Source organism: Salvelinus alpinus, chromosome 17 (genome assembly GCF_045679555.1).
Source record: "Salvelinus alpinus chromosome 17, SLU_Salpinus.1, whole genome shotgun sequence".
In the NCBI taxonomy this organism is placed as follows: domain Eukaryota; kingdom Metazoa; phylum Chordata; class Actinopteri; order Salmoniformes; family Salmonidae; genus Salvelinus; species Salvelinus alpinus.
In genome coordinates this window covers 36690696-36718500 of record NC_092102.1, presented here as the reverse complement: position 1 = coordinate 36718500, position 27805 = coordinate 36690696, and the positions used below count along the sequence as shown (strand labels likewise).

General features: G+C 42.4%; 1 protein-coding gene across 1 annotated transcript in view; it reads right to left on the bottom strand.

Annotated features, from left to right (window-relative positions):
- Positions 1-27805, bottom strand: part of LOC139542888 (dedicator of cytokinesis protein 3-like) — an 85541-nt gene that overhangs the window by 24923 nt on the left and 32813 nt on the right. Inside the window, exons 4-12 of the mRNA XM_071348840.1 lie at positions 23695-23750; positions 21427-21523; positions 18832-18980; positions 17783-17867; positions 12300-12341; positions 11771-11925; positions 1766-1847; positions 1493-1553; positions 1244-1391 (exon numbers count right to left, since the gene is read on the bottom strand). Coding sequence (XP_071204941.1) covers positions 1244-1391; positions 1493-1553; positions 1766-1847; positions 11771-11925; positions 12300-12341; positions 17783-17867; positions 18832-18980; positions 21427-21523; positions 23695-23750 — 875 coding nt within the window. The remainder of the gene's footprint in view (positions 1-1243; positions 1392-1492; positions 1554-1765; positions 1848-11770; positions 11926-12299; positions 12342-17782; positions 17868-18831; positions 18981-21426; positions 21524-23694; positions 23751-27805) is intronic.

Below are 27805 nucleotides of genomic sequence, written 5' to 3'. Positions count from 1 at the left end.
AATGATGGCCTACCCCGGCCAAACCCAGACGACGCTGGGCCAATTGTGCGCCGCCCTATGGTACTCCCAATCACGACCGGATATGATACAGCCTGGATTCGTCACTATAGTGACGCCTCTTGCACTGAGATGCAGTGCCTAAACCGCTGTGCAACTCGGGAGCCCCTTATAGGGGAGGACAGTTTAGTGGCAGCTCTGCTCTACACTCAAAACGCTGCTCGCTTTTTCCTCTGAGGAGACGTGCATAGGGCTGATAATAATCATCATAACAATAGTTAACGTTATACTGCAATTCATTTCTATAATTCATTTAGTGTAGAGCAAGCTCCTTTAGATGTCCTTCTGCAATGTGGATAAAAGGGCATCGAAACAGTAGATATCAGTAGCGTCGGGCTATCTAGACCACATCCAAAAGCCCTGACACAGAGTCCTGACAGAGGAGGCCGAATGCTGAGGAAGAGGAGGAGGAGAGGAGGAGGAGAGGGGGAAGAGGGAAGGAGGATAGGAGGACACACATGCGTTATAGCTATCTGTTGAGTCACTGCCTCAGAATGCTTAGCTCAGTGTTATTTTCCCTTCTACTACTCCTCAAACTTTGTCCTCTAACTTTGTCTAAGTGCATTTGTCTAAGTGTCATCTCCCTCCTTTCTCATACACACACACTCTCTCTATCTCTAACTCTCTCTGTCTATCTCTCTGACTTGCACTCTCACACTCTCTTTCTCTGTCGCTCACTCATGCCTTCATTGCTTGGCGGGTTACAGGAGTGTCTCTTGCATGGTGCCTAACAGAGGGAGCCAGATTCCCATCACGCCAGGAGCACAATCTTAGGCCCTGGTTGAACAGATATTGATTTTCCAGAGGACACTTCATTATCATTCTGGTCCAAAAACAAAGCGCATCAACACAGTCAAGCACTTGGTTGGAAACATTCACAGAACATTGGTAGAACATCATGCCTCAGTAAACACAGTGGAATTCCAACCAATGGTGCTGTTTTTGGAGTCTTTTCACAGTCATTTTAATGGAGATATCTTTGTAAAAGGCTGATGACACATTACATTGTTAGTAGTCAGTTATTCTGGCTACTAACATCCATTTAGATGGCGTCCATATTTACCAGGACTCCAGCTACATGTAGTATGTGGTGTCAGCTAAATATTGCTTTAGTATTTAGAAAAACGTTGGTTAATTGTAAATCGCTCTGGATAAGATCATGACTAAAATGTAGACTGTGACTCACGTGTAAACTTTGAGTACAAAGTCCTTCTCCTCTTTGAGGTCAGTGATGGTGTGGAACACGTCACTCATGGCCAGGACAGCACAGCCGTACGGTCTCCTGTACTGCACGTGGGGCAGACCCTTCTTTGAGTCATTCAACAACATACGACCTGGATACAACAACAACAACAATGCATTAGCTCCATATGAGTAATAGCTTTCCTGGAAATCACATTGGGATATTTCTGTTACTCCGTTTCACAAGGCTTACCAGTTCGTATGACATGTGTCACAATGTACAGGTCTCTCTTCAAGTCCTTACTGCTCAGATCCTAAGGACAAAACAACCATTAACACAAAACACTGTAGCCGACTTACAGTGCATGGATGTTTCCACATTAGGTAACTACATTATTTATTTGGATTATTGCTGTTTTACTGTTATTGCTGTTGAATCACATAATCCATGAATAGCTAATCCAAAACTAAAATCCTATGAGTGTCTATCAGTGGCATCATGTGAGTGAGGAGAGCGAAGAGTTACCGTGAAGAGAGCACACAGACGGTCCACTTTCTCTGGGTTCTTTGGCCCTCCATTTTTGTTTAGTCTCACCATAAACTTCTCACTAAGAAGGGAGATAAAACATACAGAATATAACATTAATTGAGGCACATTGTTTTTAATTGAATCCTTATTAAAACCAGGAAGTCCCATTGAGATAAATCATCTATTTACAAAGTGAAAGGAACCCTGAGCAGTCCTGTATCGTGTGTAAATAGGACACATGAGCGAAGTGGCCTTGCACTAAGTAAGGGTGACATGTTGTGTGTAGGAGGGATGTCTACTATGCCCTCTAGTAAGGGTGACATGTTGTGGGTGGGGGGTGTGTAAACAAATAGGGCTATCTTCTGTATACCATCCCTACCTTGTCACAACACAACTGATTGGCTGAAACGCATTAAGAAGGAAAGAAATTCTAAAAATGTACTATGAACAAGGCACACCTGTTAATTGAAATGCATTCCAGGTGACTACCTCATGAAGCTGGTTGAGAGAATGCCAAGAGTGTGCAAAGCTGTCACCAGGGCAAAGGGTGGCTACTTTGAAGAATCTAAAATATATTTTGATGTGATTGCCACTTATTTTGTTACTACATGATTCCATACGTGTTATTTCATAGTTCTGATGCCTTTACATTTATTATACAATGTAGAAAATAGTACAATAAATAAAAAACATTGAATGAGAAGGTAAGTCCAAACGTTTGACTCTTACTGTATATATTTAAATATATATATATACTGAACAGAAAAATGATACAATTTCAACGATTTTACTAAGTTCGAGTTCATATTAGGAAATCAGTCAATTGAAATAAATGTATTAGGCCCTAATCTATGGATTTCACATGACTGGGCAGAGCGCAGCCATGGGTGGGCCTAGGAGGGCATAGGCCCACCCACTTGGGAGCCAGGCCCAGCCAATCAAAATGAGTTTTTCCCCACAAAAGGACTTTATTACAGAAATACAGAAATACACCTCAATTTCATCAACTGTCCTGGTGGATGGTCTCAGACGATCCCTCAGGTGAAGAAGCTGTGCGTGGAGGGCCTGGTCTGCGGTTGTGAGGCCGGTTGGAAGTACTGCCAATTTCTCTAAAACGACGTTGGAGGCCGCTTATGGTAGATAAATGAACATTCAATTCTCTGGCAACAGCGCTGGTGGAGATTCCTGCAGTCAGCATGCCAATTGCACACTCCCTCAAAATTAGGACATCTGTGGCATTATGTTGTGTGAAAAAACGGCATATTTAAGAGTGGCCTTTGATTGTCCCCAGCACAAGGTGCACCTATGTAATGATCATGCTGTTTAATCAGCTTCTTTATATGCAACACATGTCAGGTTGATGGATTATCTTGGCAAAGGAGAATTGTAAACTAACAGGGATGTCAACATATTTGTATATTCTGTTATAATCTCCACCCGGCACAGCCAGAAGAGGACTGGCCACCCCTCATAGCCTGGTTCCTCTCTAGGTTTCTTCCTAGGTTTTGGCCTTTCTAGGGAGTTTTTCCTAGCCACCGTGCTTCTACACCTGCATTGCTTGCTGTTTGGGGTTTTAGGCTGGGTTTATGTACAGCACTTTGAGATATCAGCTGATGTAAGAAGGGCTATATAAATACATTTGATTTGATATAGACAGGTGTGTGTCATTCCAAGTCATGTCCAAGCAATTGAGTTTACCACCTGTGGACTCCAAGTTGTAGAAACATCTCAAAGATGATCAATGGAAACAGGATGCACCTGAGCTCAATTTAGAGTCTCATAGCAAAGGGTCTGAATACTTATGTAAAAAACATGTGTTTTTGCTTTGTTATTATGGGGTATTGTGTATATATTGCAGAGGAAATGGTTTTATTTAAACCATTTTAAAATAAGGTGGTAGCATAACAAAATGTGGAAAGAATTCAAGGGGTCTGAATACTTTCCGAAGGCACTGTACATGTCGTGGGATGCTTTTCACAAGGACATATTGTTTTGTGTCAGGATTCCTGAGCATGAAACGCATATGGGATTTTCAGTGTGCTGGATGGCTATATTGACAAAAAACTGATTCCATATGGGATCGAATGGTGGGCTTTTACACAGATGGGGTTCCATCTATCACGGGAGAGCGGCCAGTCCTCTGCACTCAAGTTCTCCCATATGGACGCATTGTATGATCCACTGAGAGCAACTGGTGGCAAAAGAGCTGTGAGCACAGAACTGGGAGATATACTACAGCAGGTAACTTTGATTGTAAACTACATCAAACCACATCCACTGAGCGCACGCCTGTTCACAAAACTATGTGGAAACATGGGATCAGAGCATGATAATGTTCTATTTCACACTGAGGCTCGGTGGTTATTGAGGGGGGGGTGATGTAAATATTTTTTTACATTGAGAGAGGAACTGTTGTTATTCACAATGGATTTTTTTTAAACAGACTTGGTTGACTTTCTGTGTAATGAATAGAAAATAACAGAAAACAGTATCAGTATGATGACTGCTCAAATCCAACGCTTTGAAGACCACTTTGGGACGGACCTACTTCCCAATCCGTTTCACTGTGATCCTGGCTCAGTTGACATGCCGGTAAGTGAAATCGAACAGCTGATCGAGATGTCATTGGACCAAATGCTGTAGACAACGCATTCATGGGTCACTACGGAGGATTTTCAATTCCTGACACAAAGGGAATAAATAGTGTTCAAAAAGAACTGGGAAACTAGAAAATATCTGACTTCTGACTTCAGTGCACTTGAGACCACTGGGACCTCGGAAAGAAAATCCTTTTGAACAGTCACCCAACTCGGAATTCCAACTCGGGAACTCGTGCCTCTTTCTAGAGTTCTGACTTTCCGACCTAAAGATACCTGGTCTCATGGGAGACCCATGAGGCGGCGCACAATGGCCCAGCATCGTCCGGGTTAGGGGAGTGTTTGGCCGGCCGGGATTTCCTTATCCCATCTCACTCTAGCGACTCCTTGTGGCAGGTCAGGCGCCTGCAAGCTGGTGTTTCCTCCGACACATTCTTGCGGCTGGCTTCCGGGTTGAGTGAGCAGTGTGTCAAGAAGCAGCGCAGCTTGGCAGGGTCGTGTTTCGGAGGACCCATGACGCTCGACCTTCTCCTCTCCCAAGTCTGTAGGGGAGTTGCAGCGATGGGACAAGACTAACTACGAATTGGCTATCACGAAATTGGGGAGAAAAAGAGGTAAAGGTTAAAAAAAATATTATAATAAAATAAAAAATGCAATGGTAGGCTACCCTTTGCCAGCCCATATCTGTGTGAAGCTGGATTCAGTGCTCTCATCTGCATTAATACCCAATATTGATCCAGGCTGGATGTGACAGCAGAGATGAGGTGCACATTGTCGACCACGCCCCCTGACTTTGAGAAGCTCCGATGCGACACGCATCAAACACACCCATCTCATTAGTGGTGGTGAGATAACAGACATTATGTCAGACTAATTTGCAATTAACTGCCCAACATTAAAAGTATGTGAGTATGAGTTGAGAAAATCAGAAATACTGTTAGAATGTTTTTCAATTGGCTGCCATAGCCCCAAATAAAAAAGTAAACACCGGCTGTTAATTACATAATTTCTTTCACATGGATGGGGTCGCGAGAATATTCAGATATGGGGTCGTTGGCCCAAAAAGTTTTGGAATCCCTGATTTAGCCAATGACACCTTCTTTTTTTTTCAATTTAAAGTTTTATTAAGTTTTCAAACAACCAACCAAACACATTCCACATTCACAGATGTGACAGACTTAAAAAAAAAAAATAATAATAATAATAAAAAATAATTTTTTTTTATATATATATATACATATATACATACCTACATATACATACATACACACATACACACAAATAATAATTATAACAAAATTTAAAATGTAGAACTTGCAGCAGCACTATCAAGGTTCTTATTTGCTATTTCCAGCCTTAGCTGAGATGACGAGCCAATGATTAGTTTTTAGATTTTACAGCACCTTACACAACACGCATCTGCTCACCTCCCCGATCCCCCCATTCACTCTGTCCAATTTGAGATATAGTGGAGTAGTGGAGACCAGAGTCTATCAAACTTGGGCTGTCTCTTGTGGAGGTCATACGTGAGCTTTTCAAGAGGGAGAAAGTCAACAATCTGGTCAATCCACATTTTAAATGTAGGAGAGGTACTAGAGGCCCACAATAGAAGGATACATTTCTTAGCAAAGTATGTAATGGTCATGAGCAAATTTTCTCTGTCAGGATCAAGAACAAAGTCCTGCTGGGCATTAAGAAGATAGAGACACGGGGTCATATCAAACTGTACATCTAGTATTTTCTGTGCAGCAGTATGTATAGATTGCCAAAATCTCTCTACAGCTCCAAAATACATGCATATAGGTTCCACTTTCAGAGGTACATCTTTTACAGTTAGGAGAAATGTCTGTTTTCATTTTATGGAGTCTCAAGGGAGTGTAATAAAATTTGTACAAAAATTTGTAATTCGATTCTTTCATTTTTACATTAGTAGAGGAGCAGTATACCCTGTCGCAAACCTCCGCCCATAACTCATCACTGATAGTCAGACCAAGGTCCTTTTCCCAGATTATTTTCAAAGGAGTAAAGGAGGAGCCTCCTTTCTCAGAAAGGAGTCTATAGATATAGGATATTTTGCCTTTAATGGATTGTGCTGTGACAAGAAGGGTTTCAACTTCGTTCAACTGAGTTCTAAACCTCCTCTTGGAAGTAAATGAGGAGATGACATGTCTAATTTGAAGATATTTAAAAAAATGGGATCTTGGCACATTGAATTCACTGCAGAGCTCTTGAAAGGATTTCAGTGTAGTGGTCTTCTGATGAAATAGGTCTGAAAAGGTCCTGATTCCTAGAGTATGCCAAAGATTAAAGTTGGCATCCCTCAGGGCTTTTGGCAAGTCTGGGTTGCCTACTATAGGCGAGTGAGAGCATATTTGGGAGGAGATGCCCAGGTATTTCTTACAGTCCCTCCACGCTAGTAGGGTGCTGTAAATCACAAATGTTTTGGCTATGTTGCCCACTTCACTAAAGTTATTAATGAATATAGTTGAGCTTAGTGGCAATGAACCACAGGATTGGGCTTCTATCTGGATCCACGTTGACTCTTGTCTGTTTGTGATCCATGTTAGCATGTTGCGGATTTGGGCAGACCAGTAGTACAATTGAAGGGAGGGAAGGGCAAGACCGCCCTTAGATTCAGGTTTCGATAGAGTGGAGAGCTTGATCCTAGGTTTTTTATTGCCCCATATAAATTTGGTGATGCTTTGGTTAATTGTTTTGAAAAAGGAAGCTGGGAGATAGCATGGGAGCATCTGAAATAAATAGTTCAGTCTAGGGAGGATGTTCATACGGATTACATTAATTCTTCCTACTAAGCTAATTGGGAGGGAGATCCAGGTTTGGAGGTTGTTTTTGATTCGATCCAGGAGTGGAAGATAATTCTCCTTGAAAAGCCTATTCAGATCTGGTGTTATGAATATCCCAAGGTATTGAAACCCCTGTGTCTTCCATTGGAATGGGCATAGTGTCTTCATAGAACTGGTGAGTGTAATATTGAGAGGGCAGACAGTGGATTTGTTAAAATTTATCTTATAACCTGAAAACGTGCCATACTGAGCAATTGTGTCTAAAATGGGAGGAAGGGATTTCTCAGGGTTGGATATGTAGAGCAAGACATCATCCGCGTAAAGCGAAATCTTGTGCTGCAGGCCGCCTGCAGGAACACCTGTAATACTTGAATTGCTCCTTATCAACTCTGCCAGAGGCTCCGCCCCCAACAAGTAGAGCAGGGGGGATAGCGAGCACCCTTGTCTTGTGCCCCGTCCCAAAGGGAATCTGTCAGAGTTCAGTCCGTTAGTAGTCACCATGGCATTTGGATGAGAGTATAGTGATTTGATCCATTTAATAAAGTTTGGGCCCATATTGAACTTTTCTAAGACTGAGAACAAAAAGCTCCACTCCATCCTGTCGAACGCCTTCTCAGCATCCAGTGAAGCCAGCAGGACAGGGGTCTTCTGTGCGTTTACTTGATCAATAATATCAAAAAGATGGCGAATGTTATCAGAAGAGTATCTGTCTCTAATAAATCCAGTTTGGTCCGCTTTTATTATTTTGGGAAGAAGAGTGTTTAGTCTTTTGGCCAGCAATTTGGTAATTATTTTGTAGTCGAAATCCAACAAGCTTATGGGCCGGAAGGAGGAGCAGGATAGGGGGTCCTTGTCTTTTTTGAGCAACACTGTAATGCGAGCTGTGCGCATTGAGTCTGGGAGAACTCCGTTTTTGCAAAAATCCTCCAGCATTGGCATGAAAATAGGGCTAAGCTGGGGCCAAAAAGCTTTGTAGAACTCTCTGGGGAATCCATCTGGGCCTGGGGACTTGTTAGGTGGCATGGAGGTAATTGCCTCCAGGATCTCCTCAGGAGTGAAGGGGGAGTTGAGATCTTCTTGGTCAGTCTCTGATAGTTTAGGTAGCGAGATTCCCTCTAGGAAGGAGTGGAGTTCTGCTTCCGTGTGTTTTCTCTCAGAGGTATATAGTTTGCAGTAAAAATCATGAAAAGTTAAATTGATCTTTTTTGGGTCATATGTGACCTCGTCCTCTGCTGTTCGGATAGCCATAATTGTACGCTCTGACTGCTCTTTTTTTAATTGATAAGCAAGCAATCTACTAGGCCTATTGCTATACTCATGGTATTTCTGTTTAGTAAAGAAAACTTTTTTTTTAATCTCCCGAGTATAGTCCAAATTCAGTTTGGCTTTGGCTGCTTTAAGTTGACTCCAGGAGGTGCTGTCTGTGGATTGTTTATGTACTTTTTCACAGCGTTCCAGCTCCCTCTCCAGATCCAGCCTGTGTGCTTCCATTGCTTTTTTCTTAGAGGAAGCATATGCAATTAGATGACCTCTTAGTGTGGCTTTAGCAGCGTCCCACATTGTGGCCGGAGAAACAGGAGAATCTTTGTTGTCTTGTGTGTAGTTGTCTATCCAGGTAGTTACCAATGTATGGAATGCTTCGTTTGATAGCATGGAGGTGTTGAATTTCCAGCTCTTTGACCTCGGGATGTTTTTGCAGAGGTCAAAGCGGAGGTGGACAAAGGCGTGATCCGAAAGCGCTATGGGTCCGATTCTACACGTGGCTGAATTTATGAAACTCTTTGGGATAAAAATGTAATCTATACGGGAGTAGGTGTTATGGACATTAGAGTAGTATGTATAGTCCATAGATAAGCTATTAGTCTCTCTCCAGATATCTATCAGTCCCATCTCTTTAGTAAGAGAGTTCAACATCTTTGCAGATCTAGGATTTGTGGTGGGGACTTGAGATGATTTGTCTAGGGTTGGGTTCAGGGTACAATTAAAATCTCCGGCCAACACTCCAAAGGAAACACAATGCTCATTGAACAGGGTTATCATTTTCGACATAAAAGCAGGAGTATCTGTGTTAGGGGCGTATATGTTTAAGAGAGTAATTGGTTGCCCATACAGTGACCCAGTTATCAAAATAAATCTCCCCTCCGGATCAGATATGTTTTTGTCAATTATGAATGGAACATTCTTATGGATAAGTATGGCTGTGCCTCTACTGTTGGATTTGAAAGATGAGAAATACACCTGTCCCACCCAAGCTCTGCGGAGTTTGGCATGTTCAGCATCACAGAGGTGTGTCTCTTGCAATAGCGCGATGTCAGCTTTTTCCTTTTTTAGAGCACATAGTATCTTTTTCCGTTTTATTGCATGACCTAGACCATGGCAGTTCCATGTCAATAGATTTAAGGTACTAGTCATCGTCATCGAACAGTAATCGAACTTTAGTGCAAGTCATCTCTGGGTAAAGGTGGATAGTAGTTACAGCTGCGTTCACATAAAAGGAAAATAAATGGTTTACATAAAATAACAGTCTCTGAACACCCCAGCCGAGTTCCCAAACAACTCGACATATCCCGTTGGATCTATTACCTCCCCGCTCAGTCACAATTCTGTGTTCCAACAACAACAACAAAAAAACCGGGAACAGTTAGCAACGCACAACGTCTCCCCCTCCCCACCAAAGAAATGCCTCATCCTCTCCGCCCCGCATTGGGTAAATGACAACGTAGCCCCCGTCCAGACCACATTAAAAATGGGAGAAAATAAAATCAATAGCCCAGCCTACATATAGTAGGCCTAGGTTATAATATGGAGCCTATCCCTCTCAGCTAAAGGAACATAAATATAGATTAGACGGCTATAATGACATTTAGCAGGGCGGGTGGGTCTTTGGATATCGGCTATATGTTGTCTTACCTCCTTTAGTAATAATAGTAATCGCATTTAGTCATTGGTCCATTTCTCATTGACCGGGGTTGTCTTTCAAAAAACGTTTTGCCTCTTCGGGAGTTTTGAAGTGTCGCAGGGCTCCTTGGTAAAGAATCCTGAGCTCGTTTGGGTATTTGAATCCCCTAAAGATGCCTCGGTCAATGGAGCATTTCTTCACCTCGTCAAACTCTCGGCGCTTTCGGCGTATTCCAGCTGACAGGTCCTGGAGTAAGATGAGTTTGGCGTTTCCCACTGTAATGGTGTTGGTTTTCGCCGCCTGTAGGACTCGTTCCTTGTCGGTGAATCTCAAGAAACGTATGGTGATTGGGCGCGGTGGTTGTCTGGCTGCTGGTGGGGGCCTCAGTGCTCGGTGAGCTCTCTCGAGTTCTATGGGTCTGTCGGTGGACAGGTGGAGCCACTCGGGAAGTTTGTCTTGCAGGTAGCGGATCAGTGGCATGTTTCCCTCTTCTTTTTCGCCCAGATTTAATAGAACACAATTATTCCTTCGCCCCCTGTTTTCCAGGTCCTCTGTTTTCTCTTCCAGCTGCTCTATTTTTTTTTTAGCATATGCTATTGTTTCCATGGCGTCTGTCAATAAGTTTTCCGTGGATAGGATTCGCCCCTCTGCCTCGTCCAGGCGCCCCGCGTTTATGGTTATCTTGTTGTTTATGTCAGGCAAAGCATTTTCCAGGATTGTCACCTTGCCCCCTATCGCACTGAGCTGAGCGTTAATGGCATCTAGTTTAGTGTTGAGTTCTGTACGTTGGGATCTCAGCTCAGAAAAGATGTCTTCGACAGAGTGCGAGGTTGGCCTTCGTTGGGCCTCGGGGGGGAACGGGTCCTCTTGCTCCTGGCTAATGGCGCTAGCTTTTTCTGAAGCTAGCTGCTTCTTGGAGGCTTTTTCCGTCGCTAGTGCTCGAGTCCGGGTAAAAATGTCACCTGTAGTGTCGCCTTTTGTAGCCGCCATGACTTTTTGACTAAAGCTAAATGAGTTTAAACTTGAAGTGGAGGTAAAATTAGGAATTGGAAACTACTTGTGCGGAGCTCCTAGTTCATGCGGCCATCTCGTTCAGGGGTCACGTGATCCCCCAATGACACCTTCTTGATGAATAAATCAAATTCAAATGTTTGGTTGTCTCTCTATAATACTAGCCTCGTGACTTTAGCTAGCCCAGATAGGTTCCCAATCTCCCAATCTCATAACTAGCTATCAAGCCATTTCAGACTATCAATCAAGTTAGAGTAGCTTGTCTAACTATCTTAGCTGCCATGCCTGCTGGCAAGGTTGCTAGACTTTAGAAAATACAAAATGTGCTTTAATTCTTGGGTTATGAGACTATGTACAAGGGTGGCAGTTGTAGAAACTCCTAGGCATACAAGTTGTTAAAGAATCAATTTGATTGATAAATTTAAATGACAATTGAACAGGCAAAGAGGTATGCTATATATTTTCTTTTACATAGAATTAGCCACAATGATTATGGCGTTAAGAGTGCTGGAAAAAGCTGTTTCATTTGTTTGAAAAATTCTAAATTCTCTGATATCCTATCATCCCCCCACCCGTGTGTAATTCATGCCCTCTCTAAAATAATGGGTGTGTGAATATGTCCTGTGTGTGAATGTGTCCTTTGTGTGTGTGTCCTGTGTGTGTATAGAGTGTTGACTGTGCGTGTAGTGACCTGATCTGTTTGTTGTCGCGGGTGTCGTAGAGGGAGAAGAAGACGTCTGCGTCCTCGCTGATGGTGTTATAGGTGAAGCTCTTCAAGTTGATGAAGAGGTGGTGCTGCACCGGAACATGGCAACCGTCTCCATGACGCTGACGCATGCTGTCGCCCTGAGAACGAACGGACGACGAACACTAACAAGACAGGTCCTTACTGCGGGGCAAAGCTCCGACTGCGCTGCACACATGCTACGTGTATCTACCCTGTGAAGGTTGTCACCGTGTAGTAGACATTATAGTGGATGTGGTTTGCAAGGTAGGTGATCGTTCACATTTAATGGATTTGTGTTTGTCTTGTGTTTATGGCAGTGTTGATGGCAAAGTTGATCATTCAAAATGGTGCCATGTGTTTTATCAGTAAAATTATATTTTCAATTGAATGAGTGACAAAGTGTTGGTAATCATAAAAAATGGTGGCGTGTCAAGTTCTCATATGCTGTATCTCTACTGGTTATCTAGCGTTGTAGATTTAATTGAGGTCATACCTGGTTTGTGCTTGGCTGGCCACTGTGTCGGCTGGATGCATGCTGTGGGGTACACAGAGGGAAAGAGAGAGAGATTTCAGTTTAGTCAACCCATTTTATTGCCTTCTTACTCATGATCAATAAACTAGTTCTGTTTGTACACCTCAAATCGGGCCTCACAAAGAACCCACACCTGTTGTGTAGGATAGTGCAATAGATGCATGAAATCTGATAAAAAGGCGCCCACCAATTTTGCCAAGAGGCTGCTTCAGTGAGCTGTATCCCTAAAATAAGCCCACGAGGTAGAACGTTAGCCCGTGGGAGACAAGAGGACAAAGCCTGTATCACCTACACACACACATAGTCACACACACACACACCACTGTGCTCTGCAACCTTAGAGATCTCCTTTACTCCTGCCTGAAGAGGCGCCAAGGCCTGTGTATCCCGCCAAAAACAAGCTCACTTTCATCGACAGAGTGTGGAGGCTTTTTGGCAGGGATGCGCCACGCTGTTGTTTCTGGGCCAAGCACTTACTGCACTAACAATCTTCCTGCAAAGCCGCAAAAAACGGCACAGGTATAATAGGCGACCGCTGGGAAGTTGGACCCTTTACTATTGGTCAGACTGGGTCTACCATTTCCAAGATGGCTTCCCCAAAAAAATGACATGGGCATCTATCTGAGCAGTGACTACACTTAGCTAATTCTGGATCTGGCTGAGTATTCTTTCACTGGAGGTGTAAACTTAATTTAGAACTCCCTCCTACCCTACGTTACTACAGTTTAGAACTCCTCCTACCCTATGTTACTACAGTTTAGAACTCCCTCCTACCCTACGTTACTACAGTTTAGAACTCCCTACTACCCTACGTTACTACAGTTTAGAACTCCCTCCTATCCTACGTTACTACAGTTTAGAACTCCCTCCTACCCTACGTTACTACAGTTTAGAACTCCCTCCTACCCTACGTTACTACAGTTTAGAACCCCCTCCTACCCTACGTTACTACAGTTTAGAACTCCCTCCTACCCTACGTTACTACAGTTTAGAACTCCCTCCTACATTACTAAAGTTTAGAACTCCCTCCTACATTACTATAGTTTAGAACTCCCTCCTACATTATTATAGTTTAGAACTCCCTCCTACATTATTATAGTTTAGAACTCCCTCCTACATTATTATAGTTTAGAACCCCCTCCTACATTAATATAGTTTAGAACTCCCTCCTACATTAATATAGTTTAGAACTCCCTCCTACATTAATATAGTTTAGAACTCCCTCCTACGTTACTATAGTTTAGAACTCCCTCCTACGTTACTAAAGTTTAGAACTCCCTCCTACATTATTATAGTTTAGAACTCCCTCCTACATTATTATAGTTTAGAACTCCCTCCTACATTACTATAGTTTAGAACTCCCTCCTACATTAATATAGTTTAGAACTCCCTCCTACGTTACTATAGTTTAGAACTCCCTCCTACGTTACTATAGTTTAGAACTCCCTCCTACATTATTATAGTTTAGAACTCCCTCCTACATTACTATAGTTTAGAACTCCCTACTACATTAATATAGTTTAGAACTCCCTCCTACGTTACTAAAGTTTAGAACTCCCTCCTACGTTTTTATAGTTTAGAACTCCCTCCTACATTACTATAGTTTAGAACTCCCTCCTACATTAATATAGTTTAGAACTCCCTCCTACATTAATATAGTTTAGAACTCCCTCCTACGTTACTATAGTTTAGAACTCCCTCCTACGTTACTATAGTTTAGAACTCCCTCCTACATTATTATAGTTTAGAACTCCCTCCTACATTACTATAGTTTAGAACTCCCTCCTACATTAATATAGTTTAGAACTCCCTCCTACGTTACTAAAGTTTAGAACTCCCTCCTACGTTTTTATAGTTTAGAACTCCCTCCTACGTTACTATAGTTTAGAACTCCCTCCTACATTAAAATAGTTTAGAACTCCCTCCTACATTACTATAGTTTAGAACTCCCTCCTACATTACTATAGTTTAGAACTCCCTCCTACATTAATATAGTTTAGAACTCCCTCCTACGTTTTTATAGTTTAGAACTCCCTCCTACGTTACTATAGTTTAGAACTCCCTCCTACATTAATATAGTTTAGAACTCCCTCCTACATTACTATAGTTTAGAACTCCCTCCTACATTAATATAGTTTAGAACTCCCTCCTACGTTACTAAAGTTTAGAACTCCCTCCTACGTTACTAAAGTTTAGAACTCCCTCCTACGTTACTAAAGTTTAGAACTCCCTCCTACATTAGTACAGCTTAGAACTCCCTCCTACGTTACTACAGCTTAGAACTCCCTCCTACGTTACTACAGCTTATTGAAAATCCCAAGAGAACATTTAGGATATAACTTATTTATTATTTCTTAACTGGAGATGGGATTAGTTTACGTAACCCAGACTGTAACATGTCATTAATTTACAATAACTCAACGTGTGTGTTTTTACAAAACCTCTTCTAGGTTGTCACAGCGCATTCTCGCTTGTGAGAGTCACGTGCGTGCTGGGAGAGGGACAAACTCAATATGACAGCAACGTGCGCTTAAAGAATAGGGGGGATGAAATGGTTAGATCCACAACAGCGGAGTCGCGCCTCTCATGAGTCACCTTCCTATGGATGATTTGATAAATCGGCACATTCCCTAACACACACACACACACACACATGCACACACATGCACACGCACTCCAAAACACCCTCACTCAGAAAATGCATACAAGACACACACACACATTTACACGTTCATAAGAAGGCAGACACACACAAAATCATATAGCACACAGGCATATGCACACACACACTCACACGCACACGTACATGCACACACAAACACGCAAACAGAATCCAACATTAATTTGCATAAACACTCTGTGTCAGTGTACCATACAAATAAATAATTAACACCCACACACTTCTATTAGAATACTATCACACACAAGAGTCATATCTGTGGAAGTACACTGTGCATGTATAATATCTGTGGAAGTACACTATGCATGTATAATATCTGTGGAAGTACACTATGCATGTATAATATCTGTGGAAGTACACTATGCATGTATAATATCTGTGGAAGTACACTATGCATGTATAATATCTGTGGAAGAACACTATGCATGTACAGTGGGGAGAACAAGTATTTGATACACTGCCAATTTTGCAGGTTTTCCTACTTACAAAGCATGTAGAGGTCTGTAATTCTTATCATAGGTACACTTCAACTGTGGAAGACGGAATCTAAAACAAAAATCCAGAAAATCACATTGTATGATTTTTAAGTAATTAATTTGCATTTTATTGCATGACATAAGTATTTGATCACCTACCAACCAGTAAGAATTCCGGCTCTCACAGACCTGTTAGTTTTTCTTTAAGAAGCCCTCCTGTTCTCCACTCATTACCTGTATTAACTGCACCTGTTTGAACTCGTTACCTGTATAAAAGACACCTGTCCACACACTCAATCAAACAGACTCCAACCTCTCCACAATGGCCAAGACCAGAGAGCTGTATAAGGACATCAGAGATAAAATTGTAGACCTGCACAAGGCTGGGATGGGCTACAGGACAATAGGCAAGCAGCTTGGTGAGAAGGCAACAACTGTTGGCGCAATTATTAGAAAATGGAAGAAGTTCAAGATGACGGTCAATCACCCTCGGTCTGGGGCTCCATGCAAGATCTCACCTCGTGGGGCATCAATGTTCATGAGGAAGGTGAGGGATCAGCCCAGAACTACACGGCAGGACCTGGTCAATGACCTGAAGAGAACTGGGACCACAGTCTCAAAGAAAACCATTAGTAACACACTACGCCGTCATGGATTAAAATCCTGCAGCGCACGCAAGGTACCCCTGCTCAAGCCAGCGCATGTCCAGGCCCGTCTGAAGTTTGCCAATGACCATCTGGATGATCCAGAGGAGGAATGGGAGAAGGTCATGTGGTCTGATGAGACAAAAATAGAGCTTTTTGGTCTAAACTCCACTCGCCGTGTTTGGAGGAAGAAGAAGGATGAGTACAACCCCAAGAACATCATCCCAACCGTGAAGCATGGAGGTGGAAACATCATTCTTTGGGGAAGCTTTTCTGCAAAGGGGACAGGACGACTGCACCGTATTGAGGGGAGGATGGATGGGGCCATGTATCGCGAGATCTTGGCCAACAACCTCCTTCCCTCAGTAAGAGCATTGAAGATGGGTCGTGGCTGGGTCTTCCAGCATGACAACGACCCGAAACACACAGCCAGGGCAACTAAGGAGTGGCTCCGTAAGAAGCATCTCAAGGTCCTGGAGTGGCCTAGCCAGTCTCCAGACCTGAATCCAATAGAAAATCTTTGGAGGGAGCTGAAAGTCCGTATTGCCCAGCGACAGCCCCGAAACCTGAAGGATCCGGAGAAGGTCTGTATGGAGGAGTGGGCCAAAATCCCTGTTGCAGTGTGTGCAAACCTGGTCAAGAACTACAGGAAACGTATGATCTCTGTAATTGCAAACAAAGGTTTCTGTACCAAATATTAAGTTCTGCTTTTCTGATGTATCAAATACTTATGTCATGCAATAAAATGCTAATTAATTACTTAAAAATCATACAATGTGATTTTCTGGATTTTTGTTTTAGATTCCGTCTCTCACAGTTGAAGTGTACCTATGATAAAAATTACAGACCTCTACATGCTTTGTAAGTAGGAAAACCTGCAAAATCGTCAGTGTATCAAATACTTGTTCTCCCCACTGTATATGCATAGTAAATGCACATCTTGAGGGCAGGTTGACTTTTATTGGGATGAGTCTTGTCCTGGAGGCAGAACTGAGCTGCAAAGACAAAATTGGCAATATTGTAAAAATTCATGAAAGAAAAAAAACTTGCTTTTTGGTCTTAATTTAAGGTTAGGGTTAGGCATTAAGGTTAACAGTGTGGTTAGGGTTAGGTTTAAAAAAATAGTAATAATTGATGACTTTGTGGCTGTGCCAGCTAGTGACCAGAGCTGCCTCTAGAACAAGATTCATGACCTGCATCTTGAGGGTCACTGTTTTCTCAATGGCCAGGGGGTGACAGAGTTAACGATAATGGCCAGGTGGTTGACAGAGATAACGATAATGGCCAGGGAGTTGACAGAGATAAAGATAATGGCCAGGGGGTTGACAGAAATATCGATAATGGCCAGGGGTTTGACAGGGAGAACAATAATGGCCAGGGGGTTGACAGGGATAACGATAATGGCCAGGGGGTTGACAGGGAGAACAATAATGGCCAGGGGGTTGACAGGGCTAACGATAATGGCCAGGGGGTTGACAAAGGTAAATGATAATGGCCAGGGGGTTGACAAAGGTAACGATAATGGCCAGGGGGTTGACAGAGGTAACGATGTGTAATACATTTGCATTCACACATAACACCCACATAATATGGCCATGTACAGAATGCACCAATTACAGATAACGTTTCATATGTTCACAGTACCAATTTGTAGAGTTCAGATAGACTGATATGATCCGGATCCACCATTTCAAACTCCTTTCTAGGAACAAGGTCCAAGCCAAGGTGCCTATTGAGAGAGAGAGAGAGAGAGAGAGAGAGAGAGAGAGAGAGAGAGAGAGAGAGAGAGAGAGAGAGAGAGAGAGAGAGAGAGAGAGAGAGAGAGAGAGAGAGAGAGATGGGGAGTCCACAAATCATAACATTAACCATCCAAGAAAACACAACTGACATTCAAAAAAAATATTTCAAAAAGCATTTCCTCATCGAAAGAATACCCTCATTAATAAGCACTGTCTGAACAACTAATTAGCTCATTGGCAGCACGTTAACATTCATAAAACTTCCCAACTAAACAGTGTTTTTATGTTGTATGCAGTTTAGCTAAATATACATATTTTTTAAGTATCTAAAGTTCACCCAAATCCATTTAACTAAGATTAAGGGAAAAGTTCAAGTTGACCCAACAGATGGCCTTTTCATTTTAAGCTCTTCCTTGGATGATGAGGACGGAGCCCAGAGAGCTCTCTCTACGGGTGGCTACTAATCTAGTTGATAACGTAGGATCAATCAGTAAGGACAGCTCACTTTACATCATTCAGTAAGCACAATATCATTCACATTGCTTCCTCTTCTATGGGCACAGCAGGAATTTATATCTGATGTTGACAATGTTCTCATCAACAGCACAGCATCATGTCCAGGGCTCTAAATTACAATTTTTGTTGGTAGCACTGGTGCTCCAAACTTTAAAAAGATAGGAGCACAACATAGGAACACCCGTCGGATGGTTAGAGCATGTTGCTGGCAACACCAAGGACCTGGGATCAATTCATTCCCCTTGGGGCCAACTATAGAGTACTGCATAAGTACTATGATAGGTACTAGAAGTCTCTTTGGATAGACGCATCTGCTAAATGACTGTGTCATTACATTACATCTACATTATATACTGTAACATGATACAGTGTTATACACACACACGCGGTCACACTCAATATGGTCTCTTGCCTATGCGATACAGTACAATAACTCACTCGTTGCCCCAGTCCAGGCGCACAGTGATGTGGCGTTTGATCTCTCTGGTCTGGTCTTGGGCCAGGTGACCCTGGATGAGCTGCCGGCGCAGGTCGATGAGCTCATTCATCACATGACGCAGTTTGTGGAACAGGTCCACCTTGTGCTTCTGTGTGGATCACATACACAACAATATGATCAAAACATAGAACATTGCATATGACATTACATGGTTCAATACACATTGAGTCTTGGAGACTCTCACACTATAGTATGCCTACTGTATATTGGTCTGAACAATGACGTTTCCATGTTAGTACCTCTATGTTGATGAGAGTTCCCTGGTCTGCTATGAGAGAACCCAGTACCTCCAGCTCCAGGCAGCCTCATGATTCGATCCCTGGTTTTAAATATACTTCCATTATGAAACACACAGCTAACCAACTAGCTACTGTCAGAGTGCAGGTGTTCCTCCTGAGAGTAGAAGGTCAGGGTTATGAAAGTGTAATGAGTGTTAATAAAACACACTGTGACATGGCTGTGTCATGAAATAATTATGCCGGAATTATGCAACTATTGAGGAAAATGGTTCAGTGAAGCCTATTTCTCTGTTATTAACAACCAACAAGGATCTTTCTTTTCTACTAGAGGTTACATATGATACCATATGATAGAGCTAAAATACTAGTATAATTAATTAAGAAGATTTTTTTTTTAAAGTCCTACTAGGCTACCTAGTTACCATACGAGTTCCATTGGAGGCTACCTAGTTACCATACGATTTCCATTGGAGGCTACCTAGTTACCATACGAGTTCCATTGGAGGCTACCTTGTTACCATACGAGTACCATTGGAGGCTAACTAGTTACCATACGAGTTCCATTGGAGGCTACCTAGTTACCATACGAGTTCCATTGGAGGCTACCTAGTTACCATACGAGTTCCACTGGAGGCTAACTAGTTACCATACGAGTTCCACTGGAGGCTAACTAGTTACCATACGAGTTCCACTGGAGGCTACCTAGTTACCATACGAGTTCTACTGGAGGCTACCTAGTTACCATATGAATTCTATTGGAGGCTACCTAGTTACCATACGAGTTCTACTGGAGGCTACCTATTTACCATATGAATTCCATTGGAGGCTACCTAGTTACCATATGAGTACAAACATAATTAATTAGGAAAATAATATTTTTTAAGTCCTACTCAGCTGACCTACATGTGATACAGGGTTTCATCAGCCACAGCTTCATGGAAACAAACTTTTCTCCATGACCAAGGACATCACTTTTAATTGAGCAGCGCACACTACTTCCCAGGTTTGTTTAAATAAGTGCAAAGATTAAGCGCATCCACAACGTTCATGTACATTTAATGAGGGTAAACATTCCATGTTCTCAAACTGCTCATGGCTGGAGGAAAACAAAGATTTTAGTCAGAGTTGATGAGGCATCTCGGACGGCTGTTCTGTAAGGCCTAATTATGTACATTACAACAGATACACATTAATGCTCAAGCCATCGCTCCCTGAAGTACCACTATGAATTCTAATTGGCAGCAAAATGTCTCGAGGGCAAAACATTCAAGGAAAAATCTAATAAACGTGTCAACATCTAGCCAATGATACATCCTGCTTTTTATGGATGGTAACCGTGGTGGTGACTGGCTACACTGGCTACCAAACAGGGGGCAGAATGAGTGCAGTGTTAAATCAATGGTTTGTATTAGTCGTGCTTGACAGGAAGTTACATCACCACAGTCCTGCCCCAGGCTCCTGGGCTCCTCTGAGCATGAGCAGTCCTCAGTGAGAGGTTACGTAAAAACACGCTGCCAGCTCGACAACATCTCCCTCCTCTCAGCTCAAGCTGCAGCTATCCTCCTGGCTCCTGCCCCCTCTACACTTAGCATGATAAGGGTTTATTTAGGTCTCATGGAACATTTATAAAGTGAGAGGAGGATGAGGATGCTGGCTGAATGTACAGAACTGGATTGGGTTTTAAGTTGATGTTATAATAGACCATGACAGGTAAACATTAGCCTGGGCCAGATCTGTGTGGGCTTTAGCTATCTCCTCTGACTATCATTGGTATGAATGGCATCCCAATGATAGAGGAGTTGGCTACTGCACATAGAGATCTGGGACGAGGCTAGGCAAAGAGCTGTGGTAAGAGCAGAGTGACATATAGTGAAATTGCCTATGACAGCTAGCTATCTAGGACATTATTTATGGCCAATGACTATTTTTGGTTTTACAGTAATATGAAGACAGAGTGGAGTGACAGCCTTTAGGACATGTTATGGGGATTCATGGGAAGGGGCTGTATTCGCAGTACAGTGTGTTCAACCCCAATTGTTTCTTACTATCCCACAGTATCTTGCAAATAGACATGGGTTTTTCAGGTATTGAATGAGGTGGATGAAAACTGCATACTGTAGCTAAAAATGTCTCTCATCAAATCCCTTGAGCTGTGTATGTAATGCAAGGATGGATGCAGCTCTTTTCTTGTTCCCTTTCTGATGATCTTCTAACCCTGCATATTGCATCTAAACGGACCCAGTGTTTCCTCGCCACTAGACAGAGGTCTCCCAGTGAGAGGTGAACGGTACTCACCACGTAGAGTTGCTTCCACAGCACGCCCCATTCCTGCAGGGTGGAGGTGGTCTCAGTGATGATAGGGTCTTCCAGAGGCACCACCGTCTCACACACCCTAGGGTGAGACACACAGTTATAGAAACAGAGTCAGACACTCAGAAACATTCAGATTTGACAGAGATGGAAACAAATAGAGAAACAAAAACACAAATGATTGAACGCATGCACAAACACACATGGATACATACACACATTCAAGCATGTATGCACACACTCACTCACACATACACACACATTTAGATCACTGCCCTGAGCTGACACTGTAATGACATAACTCATGATTCAAAATAAAACATTACACAGTAATGAGCTTTTCATTTTGTGAAATGAGGATTACAATGGATCATTAGAGCAAAAACACAATAGACATTTATTGTTCAGAGTGCCAACCATGAGACTACATGTAAGACAAGAGAAAGACCTTCAGCAAGACAAAGAGAGAAGACACCAGGTTGTTGTGAGATGTGGTTCTCTGCACTGTGGTTTTGTATTCCATAATGTACAACTATGCATTGCCTACCTTTTACATTTTGTTCTTTATAAAATGGGTCTAGTTAAAATCATAAGACAGTCTCCATTACATAACAAGTTAGAATGATACTCTATATCTCCAGCATAGATGTGATGCATTGGGAGAACTGAGGAGAAACCGTACAGATGTATGATGTTAATTTGAGCCAGTTTTCCACAGTAGGAAAATAATCTTGCAGCAACATGAAATGTGAATTATTATGTGGTTTCTAATTCATGGACATTATTTGTAGGGGTTGATAAATTTTTCTTTAGGGCAAATCAAGTCTGACATTTTAAAGTGGAAATTACAAACTTTACAAGCCTTCTTAAACCTTGAATACACTACAAGTTCCAATTTCATGCTGTGTAGGAAATTTCTCAGCAACAAAAGAGTGATCAAATTAAGTTCCTACATCTGTAGATGTTTCATATCATTAACCACACTGAACAGCAATGCACATATCTCAAGTGCAACTCTGAGCGGGGAAGTGTCACAATACCAACTTCTGCACCGTTAATTGATGATTGGGCGTCAGGTAGCCTAGCGGTTAAGAGCGTTAGGTAAGTAACTGAAAGGTCGCTAGTTCGAATCCCCTAGTCAACTAGATGAAAAATCTGTCGATGGTCCCTTGAGCAAGGTACTAAACCCTAATTGCTCTGGATAAGAGTGTCTGCTAAATGACAGAAATGTGAATTTAAATGTTAAAATGTAATTGTTTTAAAAGCAAACGAGAGCTCTCTGACTAGGTCCTATGTGCTATAGCGGCACTGGAGGGCGTTGGTGTAACACTGTGAAGTATCCTCCCATTCCAGACTGTGAAGTATCCTCCCAGTCCACACTGTGAAGTATCCTCCCATTCCACACTGTGAAGTATCCTCCCATTCCACACTGTGAAGTATCCTCCCAGTCCACACTGTGAAGTATCCTCCCAGTCTACACTGTGAAGTATCCTCCCATTCTACACTGTGAAGTATCCTCCCAGTCCACACTGTGAAGTATCCTCCCAGTCTACACTGTGAAGTATCCTCCCAGTCCACACTGTGAAGTATCCTCCCAGTCTACACTGTGAAGTATCCTCCCATTCCACACTGTGAAGTATCCTCCCATTCCACACTGTGAAGTATTCTCCCATTCCACACTGTGAAGTATTCTCCCATTCCACACTGTGAAATATCCTCCCAGTCCACACTGTAAAGTCACTGATCCTATCCTAATCTCCATCAACACTAGCTGATAAATAGCTGCCTGCCTGCCTGCCTGTCTTTGCTCTGCCTGCTCTCTGCTTCCACTGACATGAACAGCTTTTGTGCCTTGAACAGCTCTGATGACCACTACTGTCTTGTGTGTCCATTGGAGGGTGTGTGTGTGTGTGTGTGTGTGTGTGTGTGTGTGTGTGTGTGTGTGTGTGTGTGTGTGTGTGTGTGTGTGTGTGTGTGTGTGTGTGTGTGTGTGTGTGTGTTGGCATGCTTCGCTGGCAAAGCAGAACTAATGCTGTTTAAGTATAGATCCTCACAGATCAGTGATGAGGGAAATTAGGCAACAGAAATGGGCAAGACATGCACACACCACCCATCATTGAATCTGACCCAATGGCAGCACGACAGTATGTTGTGGGAAAGACAACGCTTCCTTTGACTTCCATGAACCAATGCTCCTGTTCCACTTATCTCATCTATCACAGTGGTCTTATGACTTAACAGGAAGAGACTCACCCTCTGTTGCTGACTGTGGATTTCTTCAGGTGGACATAGCTGGCTGGGAATATACCCTGCTGGATGGATAGGGCAGAAGTGTTAAAAAGAGAGTAGCAAGGTCCTGCAACTGAAGACCATAGTCCTGTGGTCTACATGCATGTAAACAGTATGTCCCACATGTTGCATGTGTGTCCTATGTTGTACTTGTTATGCTTTGGTCAACTGTAATGTGGAGCAGTTGTTAGAGGAATAGAGCTGTGTTGACAGAGACAGACTACTGTAGCAACAAGCTACTCTTAGATTGTGGCTATTTTAATACTGCTCTAACTCTCTCTGACATACACACATACACTAGCATGCATGCACACACACAAACCCAGACACACACACAAGCTGCATATGCAGAAGTGCCAGCCCAATTGTAGCTGAGCTGGGGACGACAGAACAGTGCAAACTGCCCCCCATACAGTTCCTCTTTTTGCTATAATCTGACAGATGTGATAAATTGGCCACAGTGAGCACAGCTGATTGTGGCAGCTCAGGGAGAGTATGAGCGAGGGAGCGTGGGAGGAAGAGTACATAACAAAATGGAGGCATGTTGGTGGGGAACTGTAAATAGCTCATGAAAGTAGTGAAAGCAGGACGGGCATTAGCATCACATAAGACCTTGAGAGATCTGCCAGGATTGTGAGAAGTTTTTGTGTGTCTTTCTGGAACAGTATGTTATCTGACATAACTCTAAATCTTACTGACCTTTGACTTCAGGTCGGTTTCAAAGAATGATGAGACAAAAGAGGTATCTGTAGCCTGGTCCCAGATCTGTAGGTTAGTGCTTTATCCCTCTGTCCAGCACTGTCATGACATTGTAGACGAGTAAACCACATACAGATCGGGGACCGGGGCCAGGCTAAGGCATCACTGGTTTCCCAGCTCATTAAGATACTGACTGAGTGACTGGTATCAGATGTCAGACATTTTGAGTTCGAATATGAAGCCGGAGGAACGGGTACGGTAATAGACATGGTTTACTAAACAATCGATTGGATCGGAAGAGGATGTGTCAGTAATATTTAATAATAATTTACTGCAGTGCAGAATATTGATCATTGGCAGCAACCAAGGTGGTGCATTGCTTGGAGGTACTGTACATATTTAGTTCAAACATAGTGTACGCAAGGTACACACATCCAATAAACTTCCACAGCTGCAGGCAGGTATAGTACTACCTTTGGTCTCTTGGCTGTCCCACCCCAACCAGAGGTCAGCTCCCACTCAGCCCAGTCAAAGCTCTTCTCTGTCCTGGCACCCCATTGGTGGAAACAGCTTCCCCCTGATGCTAGGGGAACAAAGTCCCTACCCATCTTCTGAAAATGTCTGAAACCCTACCTCTTCAACGAGTATCTTAAATAAGAAATCTCAGTCTTATCCCTACCCCAAAAAAATAACAAATAAACTTGCACTTGACTTTTCCTACTAGCACTGACTTTGCTGATAACTTCTTTGAGGAAAACATGTATTACTACAACTGTGATATGTGGTTGTCTCACCTAGCTATCTTAAGATGAATGCACTAACAGTAAGTCACTCTGGATAAGAGTGTCTACTAAATCAGTGGATCCCAGCATTTTTTGGTTACTGTAGCACAAACTGAATTTTGCTCTGACTGGCGTACTCCTGAAGTACCCCCTCCTGTGCATTTTACCAGTAGGTCTATGGTCTCAAGAGTCTTCTTAAGTACTGTACCTCCTGTGGATAGGCGAAGTACACCCAGGGGTCCTTGTACCCCCGGTTGGGAACTACTGTGCTAAATGACTAAAATGTTAATGTAAAATGTAATGATACCATAGAAAAAATAAGATGAATACCTGCACAATGTTTGAATGCTCTTTGATTTCGAAAGTAATGTGGTCAGCCTGACAAAGAGACACTTAGTAATCAAAACATTGCTATTAAAATATAGGATCATTTTAGCAGCTGTAAGGGTATTTTCTTTTTACTGTACCTATCTAGGCCTTGTGTTAATCGAGCTCAATCTGGAGGAGAAGTGTGCCAATTTACATGGAGCTGCATGTCAGAACAACAGCTGTGCAGGGTCTCTGGATGGGATGGCAGGAGATACTTGCTGGTTCAGACCACATCCTCCTCCCCTCTAACTCTCATCTCCCAGCTAAACACAAACTGCTGCAGGCTTTTATCTTAGATGCTCCAACATACTCTCCTCTTACACTCATGTAGGGTGGCAAAATTATTGGAATTTTCAATAAATTCCCTGGTTTTCCAGAAATCTTGGTTAGAGGACTCTAGATTTCATGCATATTCCATCCCGATTCAGGGAACCATCCAACTGGGATTTCGGGGAAAACCAGGAAATTTAAATTCCAGGAATTTAACAACCCTATACTCATCTCATTGGAAGAGAGATGAATGGTGAAAAGTACACTTGATGCCACAATATAGGCCTCTTTGTATGAGCGGTAAAACACGTGTGGCTGTATTTTAACAAAACCTAATGCAATGGTAAATCTAAGTGCAGGCGGTAGCGGGGTGTGTCAGAAATAGTTTTGCTATTTTCACTATCACAATTACCCGCGCACTTGATGGCGTTGACGCAAAAGGGCTGGGTTGTGGGTGTGTCGAGGCTTGGCTCCTCGCTGGCCAATCTGAACGTCCTCCATGGCGAAATATGTGGTTGCTTCAAGTTGTGTATTTTATGGTACTTTTTTATGTATTGCCTTGGAATTAACTCCATTTCAGATGTTAGTTTATAGTTTCTTAAATGGCTTACAGAAACGAAAATAACAAAATGTAGACCTATCTTTGCTAAATATGTTAACTTGAACCCATTTGTTCTAAGGAATCACATGGCATTCACACTGATACAGGGGCTAAATCAAATCAAAGTTAATTTGTCACATGCACCTTACAGTGAAATGCTTACTTACAAGCCCTAACCAACAGTACAATTTTTAAGTAAAAAATAGGTATTTGGTGAACAATAGATAACTAAAGAAATAAAAAACAACAGTAAAAAGACAGTGAATAATAACAGAAGCGAGGCTATATATAGTAGCGAGGCTATAACAGTAGCGAGGCTATTTACCGGCACCGGTTAGTCGGGCTGATTGAGGTAGTATGTACAGTTGAAGTCGGAAGTTTACATACACTTTGGAGTTGGAGTCATTAAAACTTGTTTTTCAACCACTCCACAAATTTCTTGCTAACAGACTATAGTTTTGGCAAGTCGGTTAGGACATTTACATTGTGCATGACACAAGTAATTTATCCAACAATTGTTTACAGACAGATTATTTCACTGTATCACAATTCCAGTGGGTCAGAAATGTACATACACTAAGTTGACTGTGCCTTTAAACAGCTTGGAAAATTCCAGAAAATTATGTCATGGCTTCAGAAGCTTCTGATTAGGCTAATTGACATCATTTGAGTCAATTGAAGGTGTACCTGTGGATGTATTTCAAGGCCTACCTTCAAACTCAGTTCCTCTTTGCTTGACATCATGGGAAAATCAAAAGAAATCAGCTAAGACATCAGAAAAAAAAGGGTCTGGTACTTCCTTGGTAGCAATTTCCAAACACCTGAAGGTACCACGTTCATGTGTACAAACAATAGTACGCAAATATAAACACCATGGGATCACGCAGCCATCATACCGCTCAGGAAGGAAATACGTTCTGTCTCCTAGAGATTAACGTACTTTCGTGCGAAAAGTGCAAATCAATCCCAGAACAACAGCAAAGGACCTTGTGAAGATGCTAGAGGAAACAGGTACAAAAGTATCTATATCCACAGTAAAACGAGTCCTATATCGACATAACCTGAAAGGCTGCTCAGCAAGGAAGAAGGCACTGCTCCAAAACCGCCATATAAAAGCCAGACTACGGTTTGCAACTGCACATGGGGGCAAAGATCGTACTTTTTGGAGAAATGTCCTCTGGTCTGATGAAACAAAAATATAACTGAATATGTATGAACTTTCCAATTTGTAAGTCGCTCTGGATAAGAGCGTCTGCTAAATGACTTAAATGTAAATGTAAATAACTGTTTGGCCGAAATGACCATCGTTATGTTTGAAGGAAAAAGGGGAGGCTTGCAAGCCGAAGAACACCAT